The 18,885-nt window shown below is 42.9% G+C and overlaps 1 protein-coding gene across 1 annotated transcript in view; it reads right to left on the bottom strand.

Moving 5' to 3' along the window:
• The window catches only part of aass (aminoadipate-semialdehyde synthase), a gene marked incomplete at its 3' end in the record, with an annotated part of 190,092 nt that overhangs the window by 81,253 nt on the left and 89,954 nt on the right, over window positions 1-18,885 (bottom strand). Inside the window, 1 exon segment of the mRNA XM_037683658.1 lies at window positions 4,151-4,278. Coding sequence (XP_037539586.1) covers window positions 4,151-4,278 — 128 coding nt within the window.

The raw sequence follows: 18,885 nt of genomic DNA, 5'->3' as shown, positions 1-18,885 counted from the left end.
ATATGGATGTGTGTATGGTTGGATGGATGTTGGATGGTTGGATGTACATATGGATGCGTGTGTGGATGGATGTATGTTGGATGTTTGGCTGTATATATGGATGTGTGTATGGTTGGATGTATGTTGGATGGTTGGCTGTATATATGGATGTGTGTATGGTTGGATGGATGTTCAATGGTTGGATGTATATATGTATGCTGGTATGAGTGGATAGATGTTGGCTGGTTGGATGTATATATGGATGCATGTATGCTTGGATGGATGCTGGATGGTTGGATGTATATATGGATGCATGTATGGGTGAATAGATGTTGGATGGTTGCATGTATATATTGATGCATGTATGGTTGGATGGATGTTGGATGGTTGGATGTATATATATGGATGTGTGTATGGTTGGATGGATGTTCGATGGTTGGATGTATATATGGATGCATGTATGGTTGGATGGATGTTGGATGATTGGATGTATATATGGATGTTGGATGGTGAATAGTGATGGTGTTGATGAGTCATCAACACCATCACTATTCCAATAACAACACATTCAGTGTAGGACAACACTCCAGTAGTCAATTACATGCCAGGGAGACAGAAAAGTGGGTGAAGAATTTATCTGACAGACAGCTCACCCAGCCAGAGACAGAGATTCTTGCCAGGGGACTGAACTTTGTGGTTGCACCAAAGACAATTCCTCTGGTGGAGATGATCACAGCAACAGAATCAGCCATCCGCAACAACAAAATGAAAGAGGCTGAAGCAGAACAGCTCAGAGTCAAAGTTTCAGCCTGCCTCAGCAATGCCAAACCACCACCTTCCAACATCAGTAGAGAGGAGAGGGATGCACTCACCACTCTTAGCAAGGACAAAAACATCATCATTCTCCCAGCAGACAAAGGAAGGTGCACAGTGATTTTGAACCAGAAAGACTATCATGAGAAAGTTATGACACTCCTTAGTGACTTAAACACTTATGAACCTCTGAAAAGAGATCTAGGAAGTGGCAACAAGAAGAAGTTAATAGATTGCCTGAAAAATTTGGAGCAGGACAAGGCTATTGACCATATTCTGTACCACAGACTGTACCCAGGGGAGGCCACACCTAGTCTGTATGGTTTACCTAAAATCCACAAACAAGGTGTACCTTTAAGACCTATTGTTAGCATGATTAACTCTGTCACTTACAATGTTTCCAAATATCTGGCGTCTGTACTCATCCCTTTAGTTGGCAGCTCAGAACACCACATACAGAACACCATGGACTTTGTGGACAAGGTGAGGGATGTCATCATGGAGACTGATGAAACAATGGTCTCTTTTGATGTCACATCACTCTTTACGTGCATTCCTGTTGATGATGCAGTAGAGGTGGTCAGTTTAAGATTAAAATCAGACACCACTCTGAGCAGCAGGACCACACTTTCCACAGAACAACTGTGTCAACTCTTGAAACTGTGCCTGCAGTCAACCTACTTCACATATGGGGAGCAATATTATAGGCAGAAACATGGGTGTGCTATGGGGTCTCCAGTTTCTCCTATCGTTGCCAACCTGTACATGGAGGAGGTAGAAAAGAGAGCCTTGACATCCTTTTCAGGGACACCACCAAGTCATTGGTTCAGGTATGTTGACGACACCTGGGTTAAAATCAAATCTCAGGAAGTCCAACATTTTACTGACCACATCAACTCTGTGGATAAATACATCAAGTTCACACGAGAAGATGTAAAAAATGGCAAGTTGGCTTTCTTGGACTGTGAGGTCTCAGTCTCTGATAGAGGACATTTGCAAACCGAGGTGTACCGCAAACCCACCCACCCACACAGACCAGTATTTGCAGTTTGACTCCCATCACCCTTTGGAGCACAAGTTAGGAGTCATCAGGACTTTGTATCACAGAGCAGACAGCATCCCCACTAGCTCAGGAGCCAGGCAGAAGGAGAAATCCTACACAAAACAGGCTCTAGAGCAATGTGGATATCCTAACTGGGCCTTCCTGAAAGCAGAGAAGAAACCCAAACAGGACTCCAGTCAGCCATCAGGTGAAAAGGAGGAACCCAGACCCAGACCAGTGGTCATTCCATATGTTGAGGGAGTATCAGAGAAACTGAGACGTTTCTTTTCTAAACATAACGTCCCAGTGGCTTTTAAACCCCAAAATACATTACAGCAAAAACTGGTTCATCCCAAAGATCCAGTCCCCCGGCACAAACAGAGCAATGTTGTGTATGCTGTTCAGTGTCAGGAGGGTGATCAGTCTTACATCGGGGAAACTAAACAGCCACTGGCCAAAAGGATGGCCCAGCACAGAAGATCAACATCATCAGGCCAGGACTCTGTGGTCTACACTCATCTCCAGGCCAGAGGTCACTCTTTCAGGGATGAAGATGTTCACATCCTGGACAGAGAGGAACGATGGTTTGAGAGAGGAGTAAAGGAGGCCATCTTTGTGAAAAGAAATCGTCCATCATTAAACAGGGGTGGAGGCCTCCGGGTTCAACTGTCCCCCTCTTACAATGCTGTGATTGCTAGTATCACTCAGCCCTCTGTGAGTAGTAAACAGCCATCAGTGTGCTAATGATCCATTGTTAGGCTGATGGTCCTTCTTGAGCATGTGATCAGCTGGTTTTGGTTGTCAGCAGCAAACTGGTTGATCCACTCTGAGAAGGTGCTATTTAAGAGACTGAGTTGAAAACAGCACCTCAGACTGAGGAAGTCTCTTGGATGAGAGACGAAACGTTTCTAGATTTTTTTTTGCTTTGTTTTGTTTTTTGTTTTTTTTGAATGTCCAGAGGACCAGATTGAACTTTTTTGGATTTTTCTACCTGGATTATTGAGCATGCATCAGGATACACATTTGTATATATTTTTCTGTACATTTATTTTTTTAAGCTATTTGACTAACTTTTATTTTTTTTAATTATTCAATATTTTACTAACAGAATAGTAAAATAGCAACCTGTTTTTTGTGTGAATTGCTATGTCAGTCAAATGTTCAATTTTGGAATAAAGGGGTGGAAATTAAAACATTGTGGGTTTTTTTGCCGATTCATCGATTAATCGAAAAAATAATCGGCCGATGAATCGATTATTGAAATAATCGTTAGTTGCAGCCCTAATCTCATTTAAGCTTAAACAGGGGCATTAAACAGAACTGAGGAGACATCGGGGAGAGGGCTCTTCCCCCGTCCTTTGTCATGCTCATATGAGCTCTTTGCTGAACAGAAATCACGTCAAATTTATTTAGAAATTACATTTAAAATCAGCCGTTGTTAACAAAAGTGTTTACCAATAAAATTCAATGGTACTAATTTAATGAATATTTACTGCATTCTACCAGTATGATTTGACTTCCAGTCACATGACCTAGATAAGACTGGGTTTTACGGGTAAATAATTTTAAAATAATTTCAGTAACCTAAGTGTTTGGCACTGTTCTGTCCAGTGATTATGCTTAGATCATTATTGTCTTCATTTTGAAGGTATAATGGTTGTAACCATGAGTCATACAGCAAAGCTTCATGAAGACATGACAATCTTGCAGTCCGAGTCTGTGTTGAAAGTAAGCTAGATTCTGTGAAAAGCAATCTGCTAGCTGATTCTTGTACTAAAAGAAAGCTGTATACAGCCGGAGCAGGCTGGGCACAAATTCTGAACAGTGGATGTCCACGGCTTCATAACTGGAGCGTCTTATTTATGTACAAAATTATGATTTGTCTTATATTTAATAAGTGCGGCTTAGACACAGGTGCGTTCTAAAGTCCGAGAATTACAGTACATATGTGACGACAGCCATCGTGGATCTTGACGTGACAAGCCAATTTCCTAAAGGAACTTTTCTTATCCCTAGATGCAGCTACACAAAAATGGAAGTCGGCTTATTTTTCAAGTTATTATGCTCACGACATGCACAAAGTGACGGATAGACATAGTGTATTTTCAGGCCCCTCTTTGTGGACTCTGGTAGACATGCAGCAGTAATGCAAGGGACATGTGAGACATGTCTTAAAACACCAAGTTAACTGTAGCGTGCACTTACAGGCCTGCTGTCTGAAATAAGAGCCCTGTGAGTGACTGACAGGAACTGCTGGTTGACAAGAGTTCCTACAGGGAGTCAGTGTAGCAGCAGGACACAACCAAAACAACTCACACTTGTCCTGAAGTGAGACGTGTACAGTTCTGGGTGGTTCTCGTACTCCATGGGGTCGTAGATGCCGTCGCTCTTCCTCACCAAGTGGTGGCGTCGGCTCAGAACCGTGGCATACACTTTGGTCATATCTAACAGGAGAAAAACGTGCAGCTCACTGTTATTCAAACAGTTCACATTCAGCAACAAAAGGTTTACTGTTGCAGTCAAAGTTCATTAATTAACCTTCAGTTAACCAGTCAGACCCACTGAGATCGCAGGTATCCTTTACACACTCCTCCTGGAACTGAGGCAGCCTGATGGGCATGATTTGGACTGTAAGGGGAAACCGGAGTACCTGCAGCCAGGGATTGAGCCCAGGACCTTCTTGATATGATGCAACAAAGCTAACCACTAAGCTGTGCAGTAGACATGGATTAAAGCAAAAAAAAAAAAAAAAAAACATTTGACGGAAATTGTTTTCTACACAGAGATGCTACCCAACGAGCCTGTTAAGTAACATCTAGGTGAGGTGAATAGACAAACCCCGACTCCCAGGGTTTGTTCGTGAGGATTTCACCTCATGTTTTGTTTATTTTTCCCCTTCTCCTGTCTGTCATTGTGACACTCACAATTATTGTCTGAGTGTGAAGGTGAGGCCCAACAGATTTACTTTCACAAGCAGAGCATTATGGCTGGCCTTAATGCTCTGCTTGAAATATAAATTAAATTGTATTAGAATTTGCTTTGGGTTTGTTTCACATGTAATGGACATGGGGATGAAAAAACAAATAAGAAAACAAAGCAGGAAAGTGGGAGAAGGGTTAAAAGGGAAAGAAGGAGATAGGAATAGAGGAGAGAGAGAAGGATAAAGAGAACACAAATCAACATCATTGAAGTCTGACTCTAGACCTGCGGAAAGAAAAAAAAAAAAAAAACGAGAAACCACCACAACAAACAACATATATGATACTTATAACATCATTAGAAAGTATTTTATACAGTACATGATAATACAAGATATATTTAGTGGCCTCCACAACCCAACTGAGTGTGTATCTGATAAACACCTGGATCTAAACACCTGTGTGAGCATGATGTCACTATAAGGTTTCTCCAGAAAAATGTTCAATAGTGGATGTGGGGACCCACAGACCTGTCCCCACAGGACATGATGGCAACACACAGAAGACTGGAGCAACAGACACACAGCGGCCCCCAAGCCCAGAGCCCCGAAAGTCTCCCAACAGGGACAACCGCACCCCCCCAGAGAGAACCAGAGGGAAGCCACCACAGCCAAAGGGTTCGGCCATCGCAATCAGGAACCTTGATCAAAAAATCCAAACAACCCAGGGAGAACTGGAGCACCGCCCCCAACTGCCCCCCCCAAGGCCCAAAGCCCACCCACAGCCCAGACCCCAACCAGGCGGCCTACCCCCTCCCTGCCCCGACTCAAAATGTCAAACAGAGAACGGGGTTGTAAGGAAAAAAAAATACATATATATATTTATATATATATATATATATATAACTAATTAACAGGAAGATTCCACTCCTCCCTCCTCACACTCAAATAAGGTGTTGATGCATGTTATACAGTGCGTTTAAAATGGGGGGGATGAGGCGGCAACCGGCACAAACCCACCCCCTCCCCAGAGAGCAGGCAGTGCCCGTTCACACACCCCCCCCCCCCAACCCTTGCCCAGAACCCTAAATGTCTACATGCTACATATGACAGTGGGCACAGGCCCCGGAGGTGAGAATGATTACACATCCCACCACCTATATGCCACCGTGTGCCCACTCCAGACCCTACATATACATGTGTTGTGAGAACGTTATAAGTGAGCGTCTAGGTTGTATAATAAAATTGGGAGAGCACTGCCTCCTCAGTTCTTCCTCCCCATCCAGACATCTTCCTCCGCCCACTCCATCACACCACAATTCAAACAGGGCCTTGGGGTTCAGGTGCACTACTGAGCTGCGGGGAGTCCATGGTTCATGGAGACCTGGGCCACAATTTTATTATTTCACCTCATCTAGTCATTTAATACCATTTATTTTTCATATGAATCAATCAATCAATTCAACTTTATTGTCCATAACATTCAATGAAATGGAGATTTGTCTTTGACATCTGGCTTATAAAAACAATAAAAATGTGATTAAAAAAAAACTTTAAAACCAAGCTTTGCTAAATCAATTAAAAACCATTCTAAAATACACGATACATTAAAATATGGAAACATTTCAGCAGACAGTAGTTTGTTATGTGAGGCTGCGTTTAAATAGAACCTTGTTAAGTACATTCACCGCAGAGGGAACAAATGACTTTTTGTACCCATTTTTCTTTGCTAAAGGAACCAGCAGTCTTCTACCAGATGGACCAACCTGAATAATGGTTGCAGTGGATGAGTTGGCTCATTGTAAACCTGGATTGCCTTTTTTTCCAGAACCTGACTGTACAGGTCTGTAAGTGTCATTTGTTGATGACCAATGACTTTACTACCTTGTCTGACCACCCGGGACAACTTGTTCCTGTCTCTGACTGGGAGGTTCCCATACCATGAGACAATATTAAATGAAACAACACATTCAACCAGTGACCTGTGCACCAACTGCAAAGTAATTTTGCTTGCATTAAAGCTCCTCAGCTTATACAGAAGGTGGAGACACTGTCTGGATTTTTTGTAAATATAGTCGGTGTTGGGTTCAAAGGTCAACTTGTCAATTATTGTTCCAAGGTATTTAAAATGAGTCACCTGCTCTACTTCCTGCCCTTTTATAATAGAAGGCCTAAATGAAGGTCTGGTGCTGGCTGCTCCCCAACTACCTCCTAAACAAAGTTCCTTGGTTTTACTGACATTAAGGGCCAGAAAACTGTCATCAAACCAGGCAGAGAGCTGGTCTATGAGCTGGGAGTTGGGGGGGGGGGGGGGGGGGGGGGGCTACTGGTGTCTTTCAGACCAGCAACTAGGACAATGTCATCAGCATACTTAATTAATGTGAAATCTTTACTGTTGTGTTGCAACTCATTTGTGTATATAGAAAATAAAAGAGGCGATAGCACACAACCCTGTGGAACACCAGTGTTCAAGACCCTACAGTCAGAGTGTTATCAACACAAACTCGCTGGGGTCTTCCTCTTAAAAAAATTGCTAATCCACATCTAGGGGTTGAACGAGTATATAATTTTTAAACTCGACATTAACATAATAAAACCCGAGTAGAACTCGAGTATTTGATGACGTCATAGATCCCAAGATACAAAAATAAATAAATAAATAAAACCGCAAAAAAAGGTAATTATTTACAAAAAAAAGACCAACAAAACATTGGGAGTGTATATTATGCTCCTACCATTTATCATACTGCAAATAAGTCACAGGAAAAACTAAACTATTAGTTATTATTATTAAACTGCAAACGTGAAGAAACGTGCAGCACATCAAAAACGAAACTTAACAGTTGGGGTGGGGTGTCGACCACCCCGCACCACCGCCAGCTGTGGTGCATATTAAGTTTAGTTTTAGAGATTAATATGTTTATAGATTTTTTTAATAGGTTTAGAGATGAATATTTTTTGCTTTTTGTTTGTGAAACAAGAGGAAGCTGGTTCTGGTTCGGTGGATTGCACCCGGTGTTACACCATACTTTGTGACCTGCAACAGTGCAACACCTCCCCCCTACGGTCATACGGTGGTCACATAATATGACGTCACTACGGACACTCAACCTTACATTTTTAACCTCGATACATGTTCTAGCAATCGATGTGTAGATTACTCGAGTACTCTGTTAATGCCCTATCCACAACACAAGATGGCTGTTGACATTTAGATCACATAGGCGTTTTAAAAGTATATGTGGCTGAACCGTATTAAAAGCTGATGAAAAGTCCATGAATAATATGCCAACATATGTCTTTGGGTTGTCTAAATGATTATGGACCTTGTTGAGGAGGGAGAGAGTGGCATCCTCCACCCCTCAGTTAGTCCTATAGGCAAACTGCAAAGGGTCCATATGCTCAGCTGTAACAGACATGAGTTCTCTGCTCACTAAGCGCTCCATACATTTGCATAATACAGATGTGAGGGCAGTTGTTCTGAAGTCATTCAGTGTCTTTGCATGTGTTATTTTGGGCACCGGGACAATAGTTGACATGTTCCATGCTTGTGGGACAAAGCTAGTGTTAAGGAACAACTCAAATATCGGGTTCAACACAGGACCCAGCTGTGTGGCACATTCTTTTAATACCCTTCCCTTAATCCCATCTGGCCCAGCTGCTTTATGAGGATTGATGTTCTGAAAAATTGAAATGAACTCTTTCTCATGTAACTCCACAGGAGTTGGTGTCAAGGCTGCACAGAAAGAGTCAACCTCATCACTGAAGTCATGGATGTCAAATCTTGAATAATGAACATTTAGTTTATTTGCAAGACCAAAAGGGTCAGTGTGCTGAAGGGAATCTTTTTGTTTCCTCCCCCTTATTGTGTTCAGTCCCCTCCAGAAATCTCTTGCATTGCCATTACTCAGTTCCCTCTCAACTTTATCTTTATAATTTATTTTAACTTTCTTAATCATGCAAATTATTTCCTTCTCTAGTTCCCTCATCTATTGCATATCTCCTCCTTTAAAAGCTGCTTTTTTTTGGTTTAAAAGATGCTTCATTTCTTTATTGACCCAAGGTTTAATATTAGGGTAAAATCTGACTGTTTTTGTTTTTATAATACAAACCGGATTCCAAAAAAGTTGGGACACTAAACAAATTGTGAATAAAAACTGAATGCAATGATGTGGAGATGGCAAATGTCAATATTTTATTTGTAATATAACATAGATGACAAAAGTTTAATCTGAATAAATGTAACATGTTAAAGGAAAAATATGTTGATTCAAAATTTCACAGTGTCAACAAATCCCAAAAAAGTTGGGACAAGTAGCAATAAATGGCTGGAAAAAGGAAATTGAGCACATAACGAACAGCTGGAAGACCAATTAACACTAATTAGGTCAATTGACAACATGATTGGGTATAAAAAGAGCTTCTCAGAGTGTCAGTGTCTCCCAGAAGCCAAGATGGTAAGAGGATCACCAATTCCACCATTGTTGTGCAGAAAGATAGTGCAGAAATACCAGAATGGTGTTACCCAGCGTAAAGTAGCAAAGACTTTTAAGTTATCATCATCAACCGTGCATAACATCATCAAAAGATTCAGAGAATCTGGAACAATCGCTGTGCGTAAGGGTCAAGGCCGTAAAACTCTACTGGATGCTCATGATCTCCGGGCCCTTAAATGTCACTGCACCTCAAAAAGGAATGCCACTGTCAAGGAAATAACAGAATGGGCTCAGGAATACTTCCAGAAAGCATTGTCAGTGAACACAATCCACCGTGCCATCTGCCGTTGCCAGCTGAAACTCTACAGTGCAAAGAGGAAGCCATTTCTAAGCAAGCTCCACAAGCTCAGACGTTTACACTGGGCCAGGGGTCATTTAAAATGGAGTGTGGCAAAATGGAAGACTGTTCTGTGGTCAGATGAGTCACGATTTGAAGTTCTTTATGGAACACTGGGACGCCATGTCATCCGGACCAGAGAGGACAAGGATAGCCCAAGTTGTTATCAACGCTCCGTTCAGAAGCCTGCATCACTGATGGTATGGGGTTGCATGAGCGCTTGTGGCATGGGCAGCTTTCATGTCTGGAAAGGCACCATTAATGCAGAGAACTATGTTCAGGCTCTAGAATAACATATGCTCCCATCTAGACGTCATCTCTTTCAGGGAAGACCCTGCATTTTTCAACACGATAATGCCAGACCACATTCTGCAGCAATCACAACATCATGGCTATGTAGGAGAAGGATCCGGGTACTGAAATGGCCAGCCTGCAGTCCAGATCTTTCACCTATAGAGAACATTTGGTGCATCATAATGAGGAAGGTGCGACAAAGAAGGCCCAAGACGATTGAACAGTTAGAGGCCTGTATTAGACATGAATGGGAGAGCATTCCTATTTCTAAACTTGAGAAACTGGTCTCCTCTGTCCCCAGACGTCTGTTGAGTGTTGTAAGAAGAAGGGGGGATGCCACACAGTGGTAAAAATGGACTTGTCCCAACTTTTTTGGGATTTGTTGACGTCATGAAATTTGGAAACAACAGATTTTTCCCTTAAAATGATACATTCTCTCAGTTTAAACTTTTGATCTGTGATTTGTGTTCTATTCTGAATAAAATATTAGATGTTGGCACCTCCATCATTGCATTCAGTTTTTATTCACAATTTTTTTAGTGTCCCAACTTTTTTGGAATCCGGTTTGTATTATCCACACAAAATTTAATGTAAGTGGTGATGGTAAAATTCAGCAATTCAGAGTTTATAGCAGAGAACTCCTCGCTGAAGAACAGGCTCCAGTCAGTCATTTCAAAACAAGTCCTCAGCTCATCAACAGGTCCGTTGTCCAGCACTGAACAGTCTTAACAGCAGGTTTCTCCCTCTTCAGTTTCTGACGATATTTTGGCAGCAGGTGGATGACGTTATGGTCAGAGTGGCCGAGGGGTGGGCAACACCTGGCCATGTACGCACCCTCCAAATTACCAAAACATTTATCAAGAGTCTTGTCTTTTCGTGTCAGACAGGTCACATATTGTTCTAAGTTTGGGAGATAAGTGGGAATATCGCAACCATTAAAGTCGCCAAGTATGAAGATTGGGTCTCCTCAGAGCGACGTTGCGCCTTGGTGTAGCTGTCAGTTATGCGCTCAGCTGCTAAAGTGAAGTCTGGTCCGGGCATGTAAACCAGAATAACAGTGATCTGTCTGAACTCACGGGGCAGATAGTAAGGGCGAAAGGATACAGTCATTATCTCAAAGTGGTTTGAACAGTCAGACCCACAGATCGTCATGTTTGCTGCCCAGCGATTATCCACAAACATACACAACCCACCTCCAATGCTTTTCTCCGTGCGCTGTGTGTATAGTGAACTAGGCCTCCAACCAAAAGCTGTCTCTGAAGACCTTCATGGGACAGGAACTGTTATTTCATTGATTTGAATCCAGAAATACAAATTAGCTCATCCAGAGACTATTTAATTGTATCCTGAATTAATCAGATGAAAGAACACTCTTCTTTTTTTATTATCATTACTATTTTAGAATATCTTGATAATCAAAGTGCGTTAGTTCATACCATTTCTAAATGTTGAAGTGAACCACTCATTTTAAATCAACTGTGAAACAGTATTAATGATTTTTAAACCTCATTTAAATTAGAAATCAAGTTAAATGTCTATTTACAAAGTAATTATGCATTTTGATCTTCTGTCGAATGAGAAGTCAGTGATGTCGGTCGAAAGTCAGAGACAGTCAGAAAACGACTTATTAGAACGAAGTGTCTTGTTTTTAAACCTAGCAGACGGTAAATAACTTCCAACTGGCATCTGCGTTTGTCTCACTTCGCCATAACATTTCTCTGTCTGTACTAATCGTTCCTAAACATTCCTGCAGCCTCTCTTGACTTTTAATAACCCTCTGACATCACTGAAACACCCCCCTGTTGGTTATTTCAACCAATCAGGAAGTACCAAGTGACCGGAAGTGAGGACTCTTTAAAAGTCAACACTTCCTGGAACTATTCAGTCTTCAGCCTTGGACCGGAGTCTTCCTGGAGTCTTTCATGGGGTCTTCTTGGAGTATTCCACTTCTGAGTGGAATCTCTGACTGAGTCACAGCGCCTCGCTGTGAACTCACCCGGGCGTCGCCCTACAACTTCGAAGGAAGCTTGTCTGTTTACCGGAGTAAACCACATGACTTCTGACAATGACCAGCCGCTTTAACCGGAGACGCTAGAAAGGTAGCGTGCATAGGGACATCTATACCAGAGCTGATCCTCATCTGCAAAGGTAAAGAGACGTCATGAGTGTTGCGCACTAAGTGTACCGGAGGGTTGAGCTGGTGTAAGAAGAAGCGTGCTAATTCTAGTCAACAACATACATCTTCCTCCATCCATCTCCTCTTTAAACCTCTAAATCTCTCCTCTTGTAAATCTTTTCGCCAGTAAATCAATCTAGATGCCTTCAGAAATGTTCTGTTGTCTTGTTAGTAAAACGTGCCAAGTTTTAATTAATCAGAACCAGATCAGCCAATAAATGTGTACATGTTTTGATGTTAAATTTTGATTCTGTTAAATAAATGACCGCATTTATTCTGATGGGTCAAAGATAAAATGGCGTCTCATGTCACTGATTAAATAATCCTCACAGTTATCTCGTCACATGGCATTAATTTAACTCGAAAAAGAAAGAATCTGTTGTATTTAAATAATTAATATTCTTTGTGCTTGAACTAGCTTTAAGAATAATTAATTAGTAGTGAAGTTAACGCCTTAGCTCACTAGATAAATAGTGGCCCGCAGGTGGTGTAGCGTGTGTCATCTCCAGGTACACCAGGGCTGACAACACTGACAGCTCGCCTGAGATGTGGGAGCAGTTCCGGCGGGCATGGATGGAGAGGCGTGTGCTGCGCTCGCTTCTGCTGGCTCCTGCCCATCCTGGTTCTTCTCTCAGCTCACCTCCAGCTGATCTCTCTCCCACACCTCCAGCTGTACCTGTGTGGTCTTCCATGCCAGCAGCTTCAGCACTGGACCCGCTGGTCTCTGCACAAGCCCTGGACTCACTGGTTCTCACTCCTGCTTCCTCCATACTGGGTTCCACCTCAGCACCTGAAACGCTGGTCTCCGCAACAGCCCTGGACTCGCTGGTTCTCACTCCTGCTTCCTCCATGCTGGGTTCTGCCTCAGCACTTGAAATGCTGGTTCCCGCACCAGCTCCTACCATGCTGGGTTCCGCCTCAGTATCTGAAACGCTGGTTCCCGCACCAGCTCCTACCTCGCTGGGTCCCGTACCAGAACCTAAGCTGGTCTCTGCACCAGCTCCTACCTCCCTGACTCCCGTACCAGCACCAAGGCTGGTTCCCATGCCAGCACCAAGACTGGTTCCCGTGCCAGCGCCATGACTGGTTCCCGTGCAAGCGCCAAGACTGGTTCCCGTGCCAGCACCAAGACTGGTTCCCGTGCCAGCACCAAGACTGTTTCCCGTGCCAGCACCTAGACTGGTTCCCATGCCAGCACCTACTGTAGATTGGTTCCCGTACCAGCACCTGAGGTTCTCGAGGCCCTCGCTCCAGAGGCCCTCGCTCCTCCAGAGGTCCTCGCTCCTCCAGAAGCCCTCGATCCTCCAGAGGCCCTCGCTCCTCCAGAGGCCCTCGCTCCTCCAGAGGCCCTCGCTCTTCCAGAAGTCCTCGCTCCCGAGGCCCTCGCTCATCCAGAGGTCTTCGCTCCCGAGGCCCTTGCCATCCAGAGGTCTTTGCTCCCAAGGCCATCGCTTATCCAGAGGTCTTCGCTCCCGAGGCCCTCGCTCATCCAGAGGTCGTCGCTCCCAAGGCCCTCACTCATCCAGAGGTCTTTGCTCCTGAGGCCCTCGCTCATCCAGAGGTCTTCGCTCCCGAGGCCCTCGCTCATCCTGAGGTCTTCGCTCATCCTGAGGTCTTCGCTCATCCTGAGGTCTTCGCTCGTCCTGAGGTCCTCTCTCACCCTCCAGAGGTCCTCTCTTGTCCTGAGGTTCTCGCTCGTCCTGAGGTTCTCGCTCGTCCAGAGGTCCTCGCTCACCCTCCAGAGGTCCTCGCGCATCCCCCAGAGGTTCTTGCCCATCAAGCCGCAGCTGTCCCAGGGGTCTCCTCATCTGCAGTTGTGGTCTCCCCACTGGCCATAAATGGGTGGTCTCCTGGCCGCCCGCCAGACCTCTGGCCTGCTGATGGATGGTCGTCAGGTCGCCCCCCCCCCCCAGATCTTCTGTCCTGCCATGGAGTCTCCTGGCTGCACGCCAGACCTCTGGCATGCTGATGGATGGTCGTCAGGTCACCCCCCAGATCCTCTGTCCTGCCGTGGAAGGTCTCCTGACCACTCACCTTGACTCAGGGGGGTTTAGGGTTTCTGTGTTTTCCCAGGTTCCTACCTGTCGGCTTTTCGTTTGTTCCTTCTGCGCCCTACTTTTGTCCTTTTGGTGCTCTCCTTTGGGCTTTCAGGGGCCATCCCTTGAGAGGGGGGGTCCTGTAGGGCATACATGTTGTGTTTTTCCTCATATTTGCCTGTCACCCCTCAGCATTTCTCCTCCTGTGTTCCAGCACTGTCGCACCTGTGTCCAATCCTAATCACCGCAGGTGCCACTCATTTCACCTTGTTAGTGTCTGTATATATTCAGCCCCTTGGTGTCTTGTCAGGGTCTCTGGATTGTCCTTGTCCTAAGGCTTCATGACCTGTTTCTATTCGTGTCCTCCTTTAAGTAAGTTAGCTGCCCCGTCAGCATTTTGTTTTGTTTACTTAATTAATAAACTGTTTTTAATTATTTACTGGAGCCTCGTTCCCTTCCTGCACGTGGGTTCGAACACGCTACAGTCAGATCATGATAACCGGTGCCTGATTGATTTACTGACTGGGTTATATCAGGGCAGCTGTGGAGGAGGGTCGGGGGAGAAGTGCTGGTTTGTTGAAAAGTCAGCAGGTAATTCCGAGAGTAGGTAATCCACTGTTCCGTGTATACAAAAGGCCTGCTCTCAGCATTTAAAATGCCCCATATAGTCCAAAACACGAGCCAGAGCAGTAATTTTGTTAACATATGTCTTGCCATGTTTGCCAAGTAGGGCTGCAACTAACGATTATTTCAATAATCGATTCATCGGCCGATGATTTTTTTAGATTAATCGATGAATCGGGGGAAAAAAAAAAAACTTTCTAATTTCCACCCCTTTATTCCAAAATTGAACATTTGACTGACATAGCAATTCACACAAAAAACAGGTTGCTATTTGACTATTCTGTTAGTAAAATATTGAATAATAAAAAATTAGTTAGACAAATAGCTTAAAAAAATAAATGTACACAAAAATATATAAAAATGTATCTTTATACCTGCACAATATGTGGCTACTTTGTAAAATGTGTCCTTGAGGGAAGAGTGTAACCTGGATAAAAAGTGTGGATTATTGTAACCTGGATTAAAAGTGTGGATCATTGAAGTGAAGCCTTCATCTTCAACCATCGACAGAGGCCTCATGTCAGTGACGATCATTTAAGGATCTTTCAGTGAAGACAGCTGCTGCTGTGGTGTCCATGATGTTTGTCCATCATGAAGCTGTCATTGTTTGTTGTTGTTTTCTGGAAGGAGAGTAAATATGTATTATATCATAATTTACAGCAACTCAAGAAATGCCTTGTTTCACTTACAGTGTTAGGTTCAGGCAAAAGTAGCTAAAAGAGCAATTAATCACACACACACACACACATAAAATACTTAATTACGCACATTTGAGTAGATGTAAGAAATGACTTTAATTCCTGTTTAAATGCAATTCATCCTGCCATACCTGCAGTGTCTTCAGACTTTGCCAGCAAATTAAAAGTTGAAGCTTACTCATTAAATTATTATCTGTGTTAGATTTATTTATAAATCACATTTAAACACTGCTTGTTCCAATTAAATTAAATAAAAAGTAACACACACGTTCTCTATCACCGTCATTAATCAACAAACAAACAAACAAACAGCTTCATCTTCAGACAGACTGACGTTACGTTTTCTCTCTTGAAACAGAACAATGTGTTAAATTGTAGAGACTCACCTGCAACACATGAAGAGTTGTATCAGCTGCAGCTCCTTCCTCCTCCTCCTCGTGACTCCGACATGTTTACGTTTCATCTCCGTGGTTCTCTCGTGTCGTGTCGTCAGTTTTCAAAGCAGCATGTTTCTCATTTTTTATCTTTGTGAAGAGCTCCCACACTTTGGAGGACTTGGGTCGAACAGTTTTCTCTGAGTTGGTCATTTGTAAATTTTACTTAATTTCCTTTGAAAACAGCCTCTGCTCTGCCTCGCTCTGTTCAACTCACGCTGCTGAGTTTTTTTTTCTTTCAAACTTTATTCAGTCAGTCAGCATTGACAATGAACTGCCCGTGAACAAAACGACTCTGCAGCGCCGTGAAAGATGCATAATCGCGCGACACAACAAATCGATAATGAAATTCGTTGCCAACGTTTTTAATCATCAATTTTTATTGATTTTATCGATTCGTTGTTGCAGCCCTATTGCCAAGCATAAACTGTTCTGCAGTATTTTGATCAGTTATTGAATGACATTTATCACAGGTCAGATCTCAGAGAGTATGTTTCTAAATATAATCAAGTTTAGCTCATCCAGACAGACACAACACCTTGTTGTTGTTAAAACACCATGTACAATAGATTTTAGCAGATATTTAGGATAAACTACGAACACCTGAAAGTGACTCTCACAGAAAACTTTGTGAGTTTGGAGGGAAACTTAAAGTTAAACAGAGACGCACGTCTCCGCTGGGACATATAAATTATGGCTGAAACGATTCCTCCAATCATTCGAGGACCTCGGTTACAAAAAATCCTCGAGGCAAATGTATCTGCCTCGAAGCTTCGTTCAACTATTCAGAGCACTGTGGTCTAGCTGGAAGGTTTTTGTGTTACACAACGCTAGCACTTCCGCTAGCACTTCCGCTAGCACTTCCGCTAGCACTTATGTGCTAAGTTTGCAGCTATGGAGGGAACGGAGGCTGTCTAGAAGAAGAGCCCCGAAAACAACAAAAACTGTCAAAAGTTTGGGAACATTTTAGACTAAACAGAAAAGACAACACAGCTCAATGCTTCCAGTGCAAACAGAACTGGAGTAACCACAACAGCATGTCGTCCATGTTGCAGCGTCTGAAGAGAAAACAGCCGCTGTAGCATCAAACTGTCCGCAGCTCTAACAGGTATCATGCTATCTTTGAAAAATACATGAACCTAAATGTGTGATCATCTGTCATGTTATAAATGTAAAATGAGGCATATTTCTGCTAACGTTAAATCTACTGACTAATCATAGTGGCTTCCTGGAAGAGTCTGTACGTTGTGAGGAACAAAAACTCTGCAGGACTTGATGCAAGTTAGTTAAAGATCAAAGCAGCAACAGACTGATGCATTTATTTATTGATGAACTTCCATCCTGACTTAAATGAGATATTTAGGGTGAATATTTCAAGTGTAAACGTTTCTACATGAGTTAGTAGGATATTTTTTTTCTTCTTGCTGCTGTTTATGGCTGAAAACTGTGATTAATCTGCATTTATTACTTCTGTCATATTTGTTTATAGCTCATCAATCAAGATTAAATACTAATACAGTCTGCAGAACTCAATGTACAAACTTTACATTATCTATCTTACTCAGTTTATAACATAAAGATTCCATTCAAGTTTCCAATCCATAAAAATTATTTACAGCATTTAGATTTTTCTGTGATGGTTAAAAATAATTCAGTGACAGAGGGTTTTAATTAAATCATCCTCAAACCTCACACATAAATAAAATGCTTAAATGAAATGCAACTGGCACGAATGTTACTTTGATTGCAGCAGGTCATCAGAAAGTGTAATTACTTAACAATATTACATATTTTTATAATATCCAGTGAAGTACACTTGAAAATGTATTAAGGAATAACAAACAAACAAGTAATAATTTTATTCTTCTGTTCAGTGAATGTCAGAGTCATACGTTGGACAGCTTCGTACAAACAGCTCCAGGATGTTGGTTGAGCAGCAGCTGAGTTCACAAACAGCATTTTAAATATGATCATCACAGACATGCAGCTGCTGTTTGTGGTGGAAGATGAAGGATCCAGAAGATCATCTCCACCTTCAATACAAATCATGTCCTTCCTTCCAGATCCTACTTTGTAAATTCCATTCAGTTTTCCAATCCATAAAAATTATTTTGCAGCATTTAGATTTTTATGTGATGTTTAAAAATAATTCAACTTAAGCAATAAAATATTTTAAAACGATGAATTAAATGGGTTGTTTATTAATGTTCTTTTAACGTGTATTTGCATTACTCATAAAATGAGTATAGTAGTTACTGCAGAACCTGACAAATTTTGTTTTCGATTACTCTGATCAATTGCCATAATAATCTATAGATTACTCGATTACTAAAATATTAGTTTACAACAGCCCTAATATAAATATCCATCTTTTAGAAACTTTAACGCAGCAGGAACAGCCCCTCTCACCCTGAGAGAAACAATCAGCTGTGCGCTCCCTCTGCGGTGCACGCCTCTCTCTGGAACTCTCTTGGACCTGGAGATGGGTCACGCGTCCAGGTTACACAGGTCTGTACGACGACAACGCTCCAAACACGTTAACATTTAATACAAAGTTAGAGTTTAGATACAAAAATCCCAATGATGTCGGGTTGGTGCGCGGTGCGGGAGGAGGGGCTGATGGTGGATCCATTCTAGTATCTCCCCCGGCTGCAGTGAATTGGTCACGTGCCAACACCTACGTTTAGCACGCAGACATTAATTTATTATATCAACACCATGGGGGGGCGGGGTTCCTGTTAGGGTAGCGGGGTGTCCTCCTTGGCTTGCAGCAGGTTTCTCTGCTGCGCAAACCCAGGCTCAACGTGAAGTAGACAGCAGGCCCCGCCCCCATGCATACTTGCCCCTGTACCTTGCAGGTACCGGGATGAGTACCCTGCAGGTACCGAGGCAAGCACCCTGTAGATACTGGGGCAAGTACCCTGTAGGTACCGGGGTGAGCACACTGTAGGTACTGGGGTAAGTACCCTGCAGGTACCAAGGTGAGTACCCTGTAGGTACCGGGGTGAGCACACTGTAGGTACTGGGGTAAGTACCCTG

The sequence above is a fragment of the Nematolebias whitei genome, chromosome 10 (genome assembly GCF_014905685.2).
Source record: "Nematolebias whitei isolate Nwh7 chromosome 10, NemWhi1, whole genome shotgun sequence".
NCBI lineage: Eukaryota > Metazoa > Chordata > Actinopteri > Cyprinodontiformes > Rivulidae > Nematolebias > Nematolebias whitei.
The sequence above is the reverse complement of the archived record's forward strand: the minus strand, read 5'-3'. Positions and strand labels throughout refer to the sequence as shown.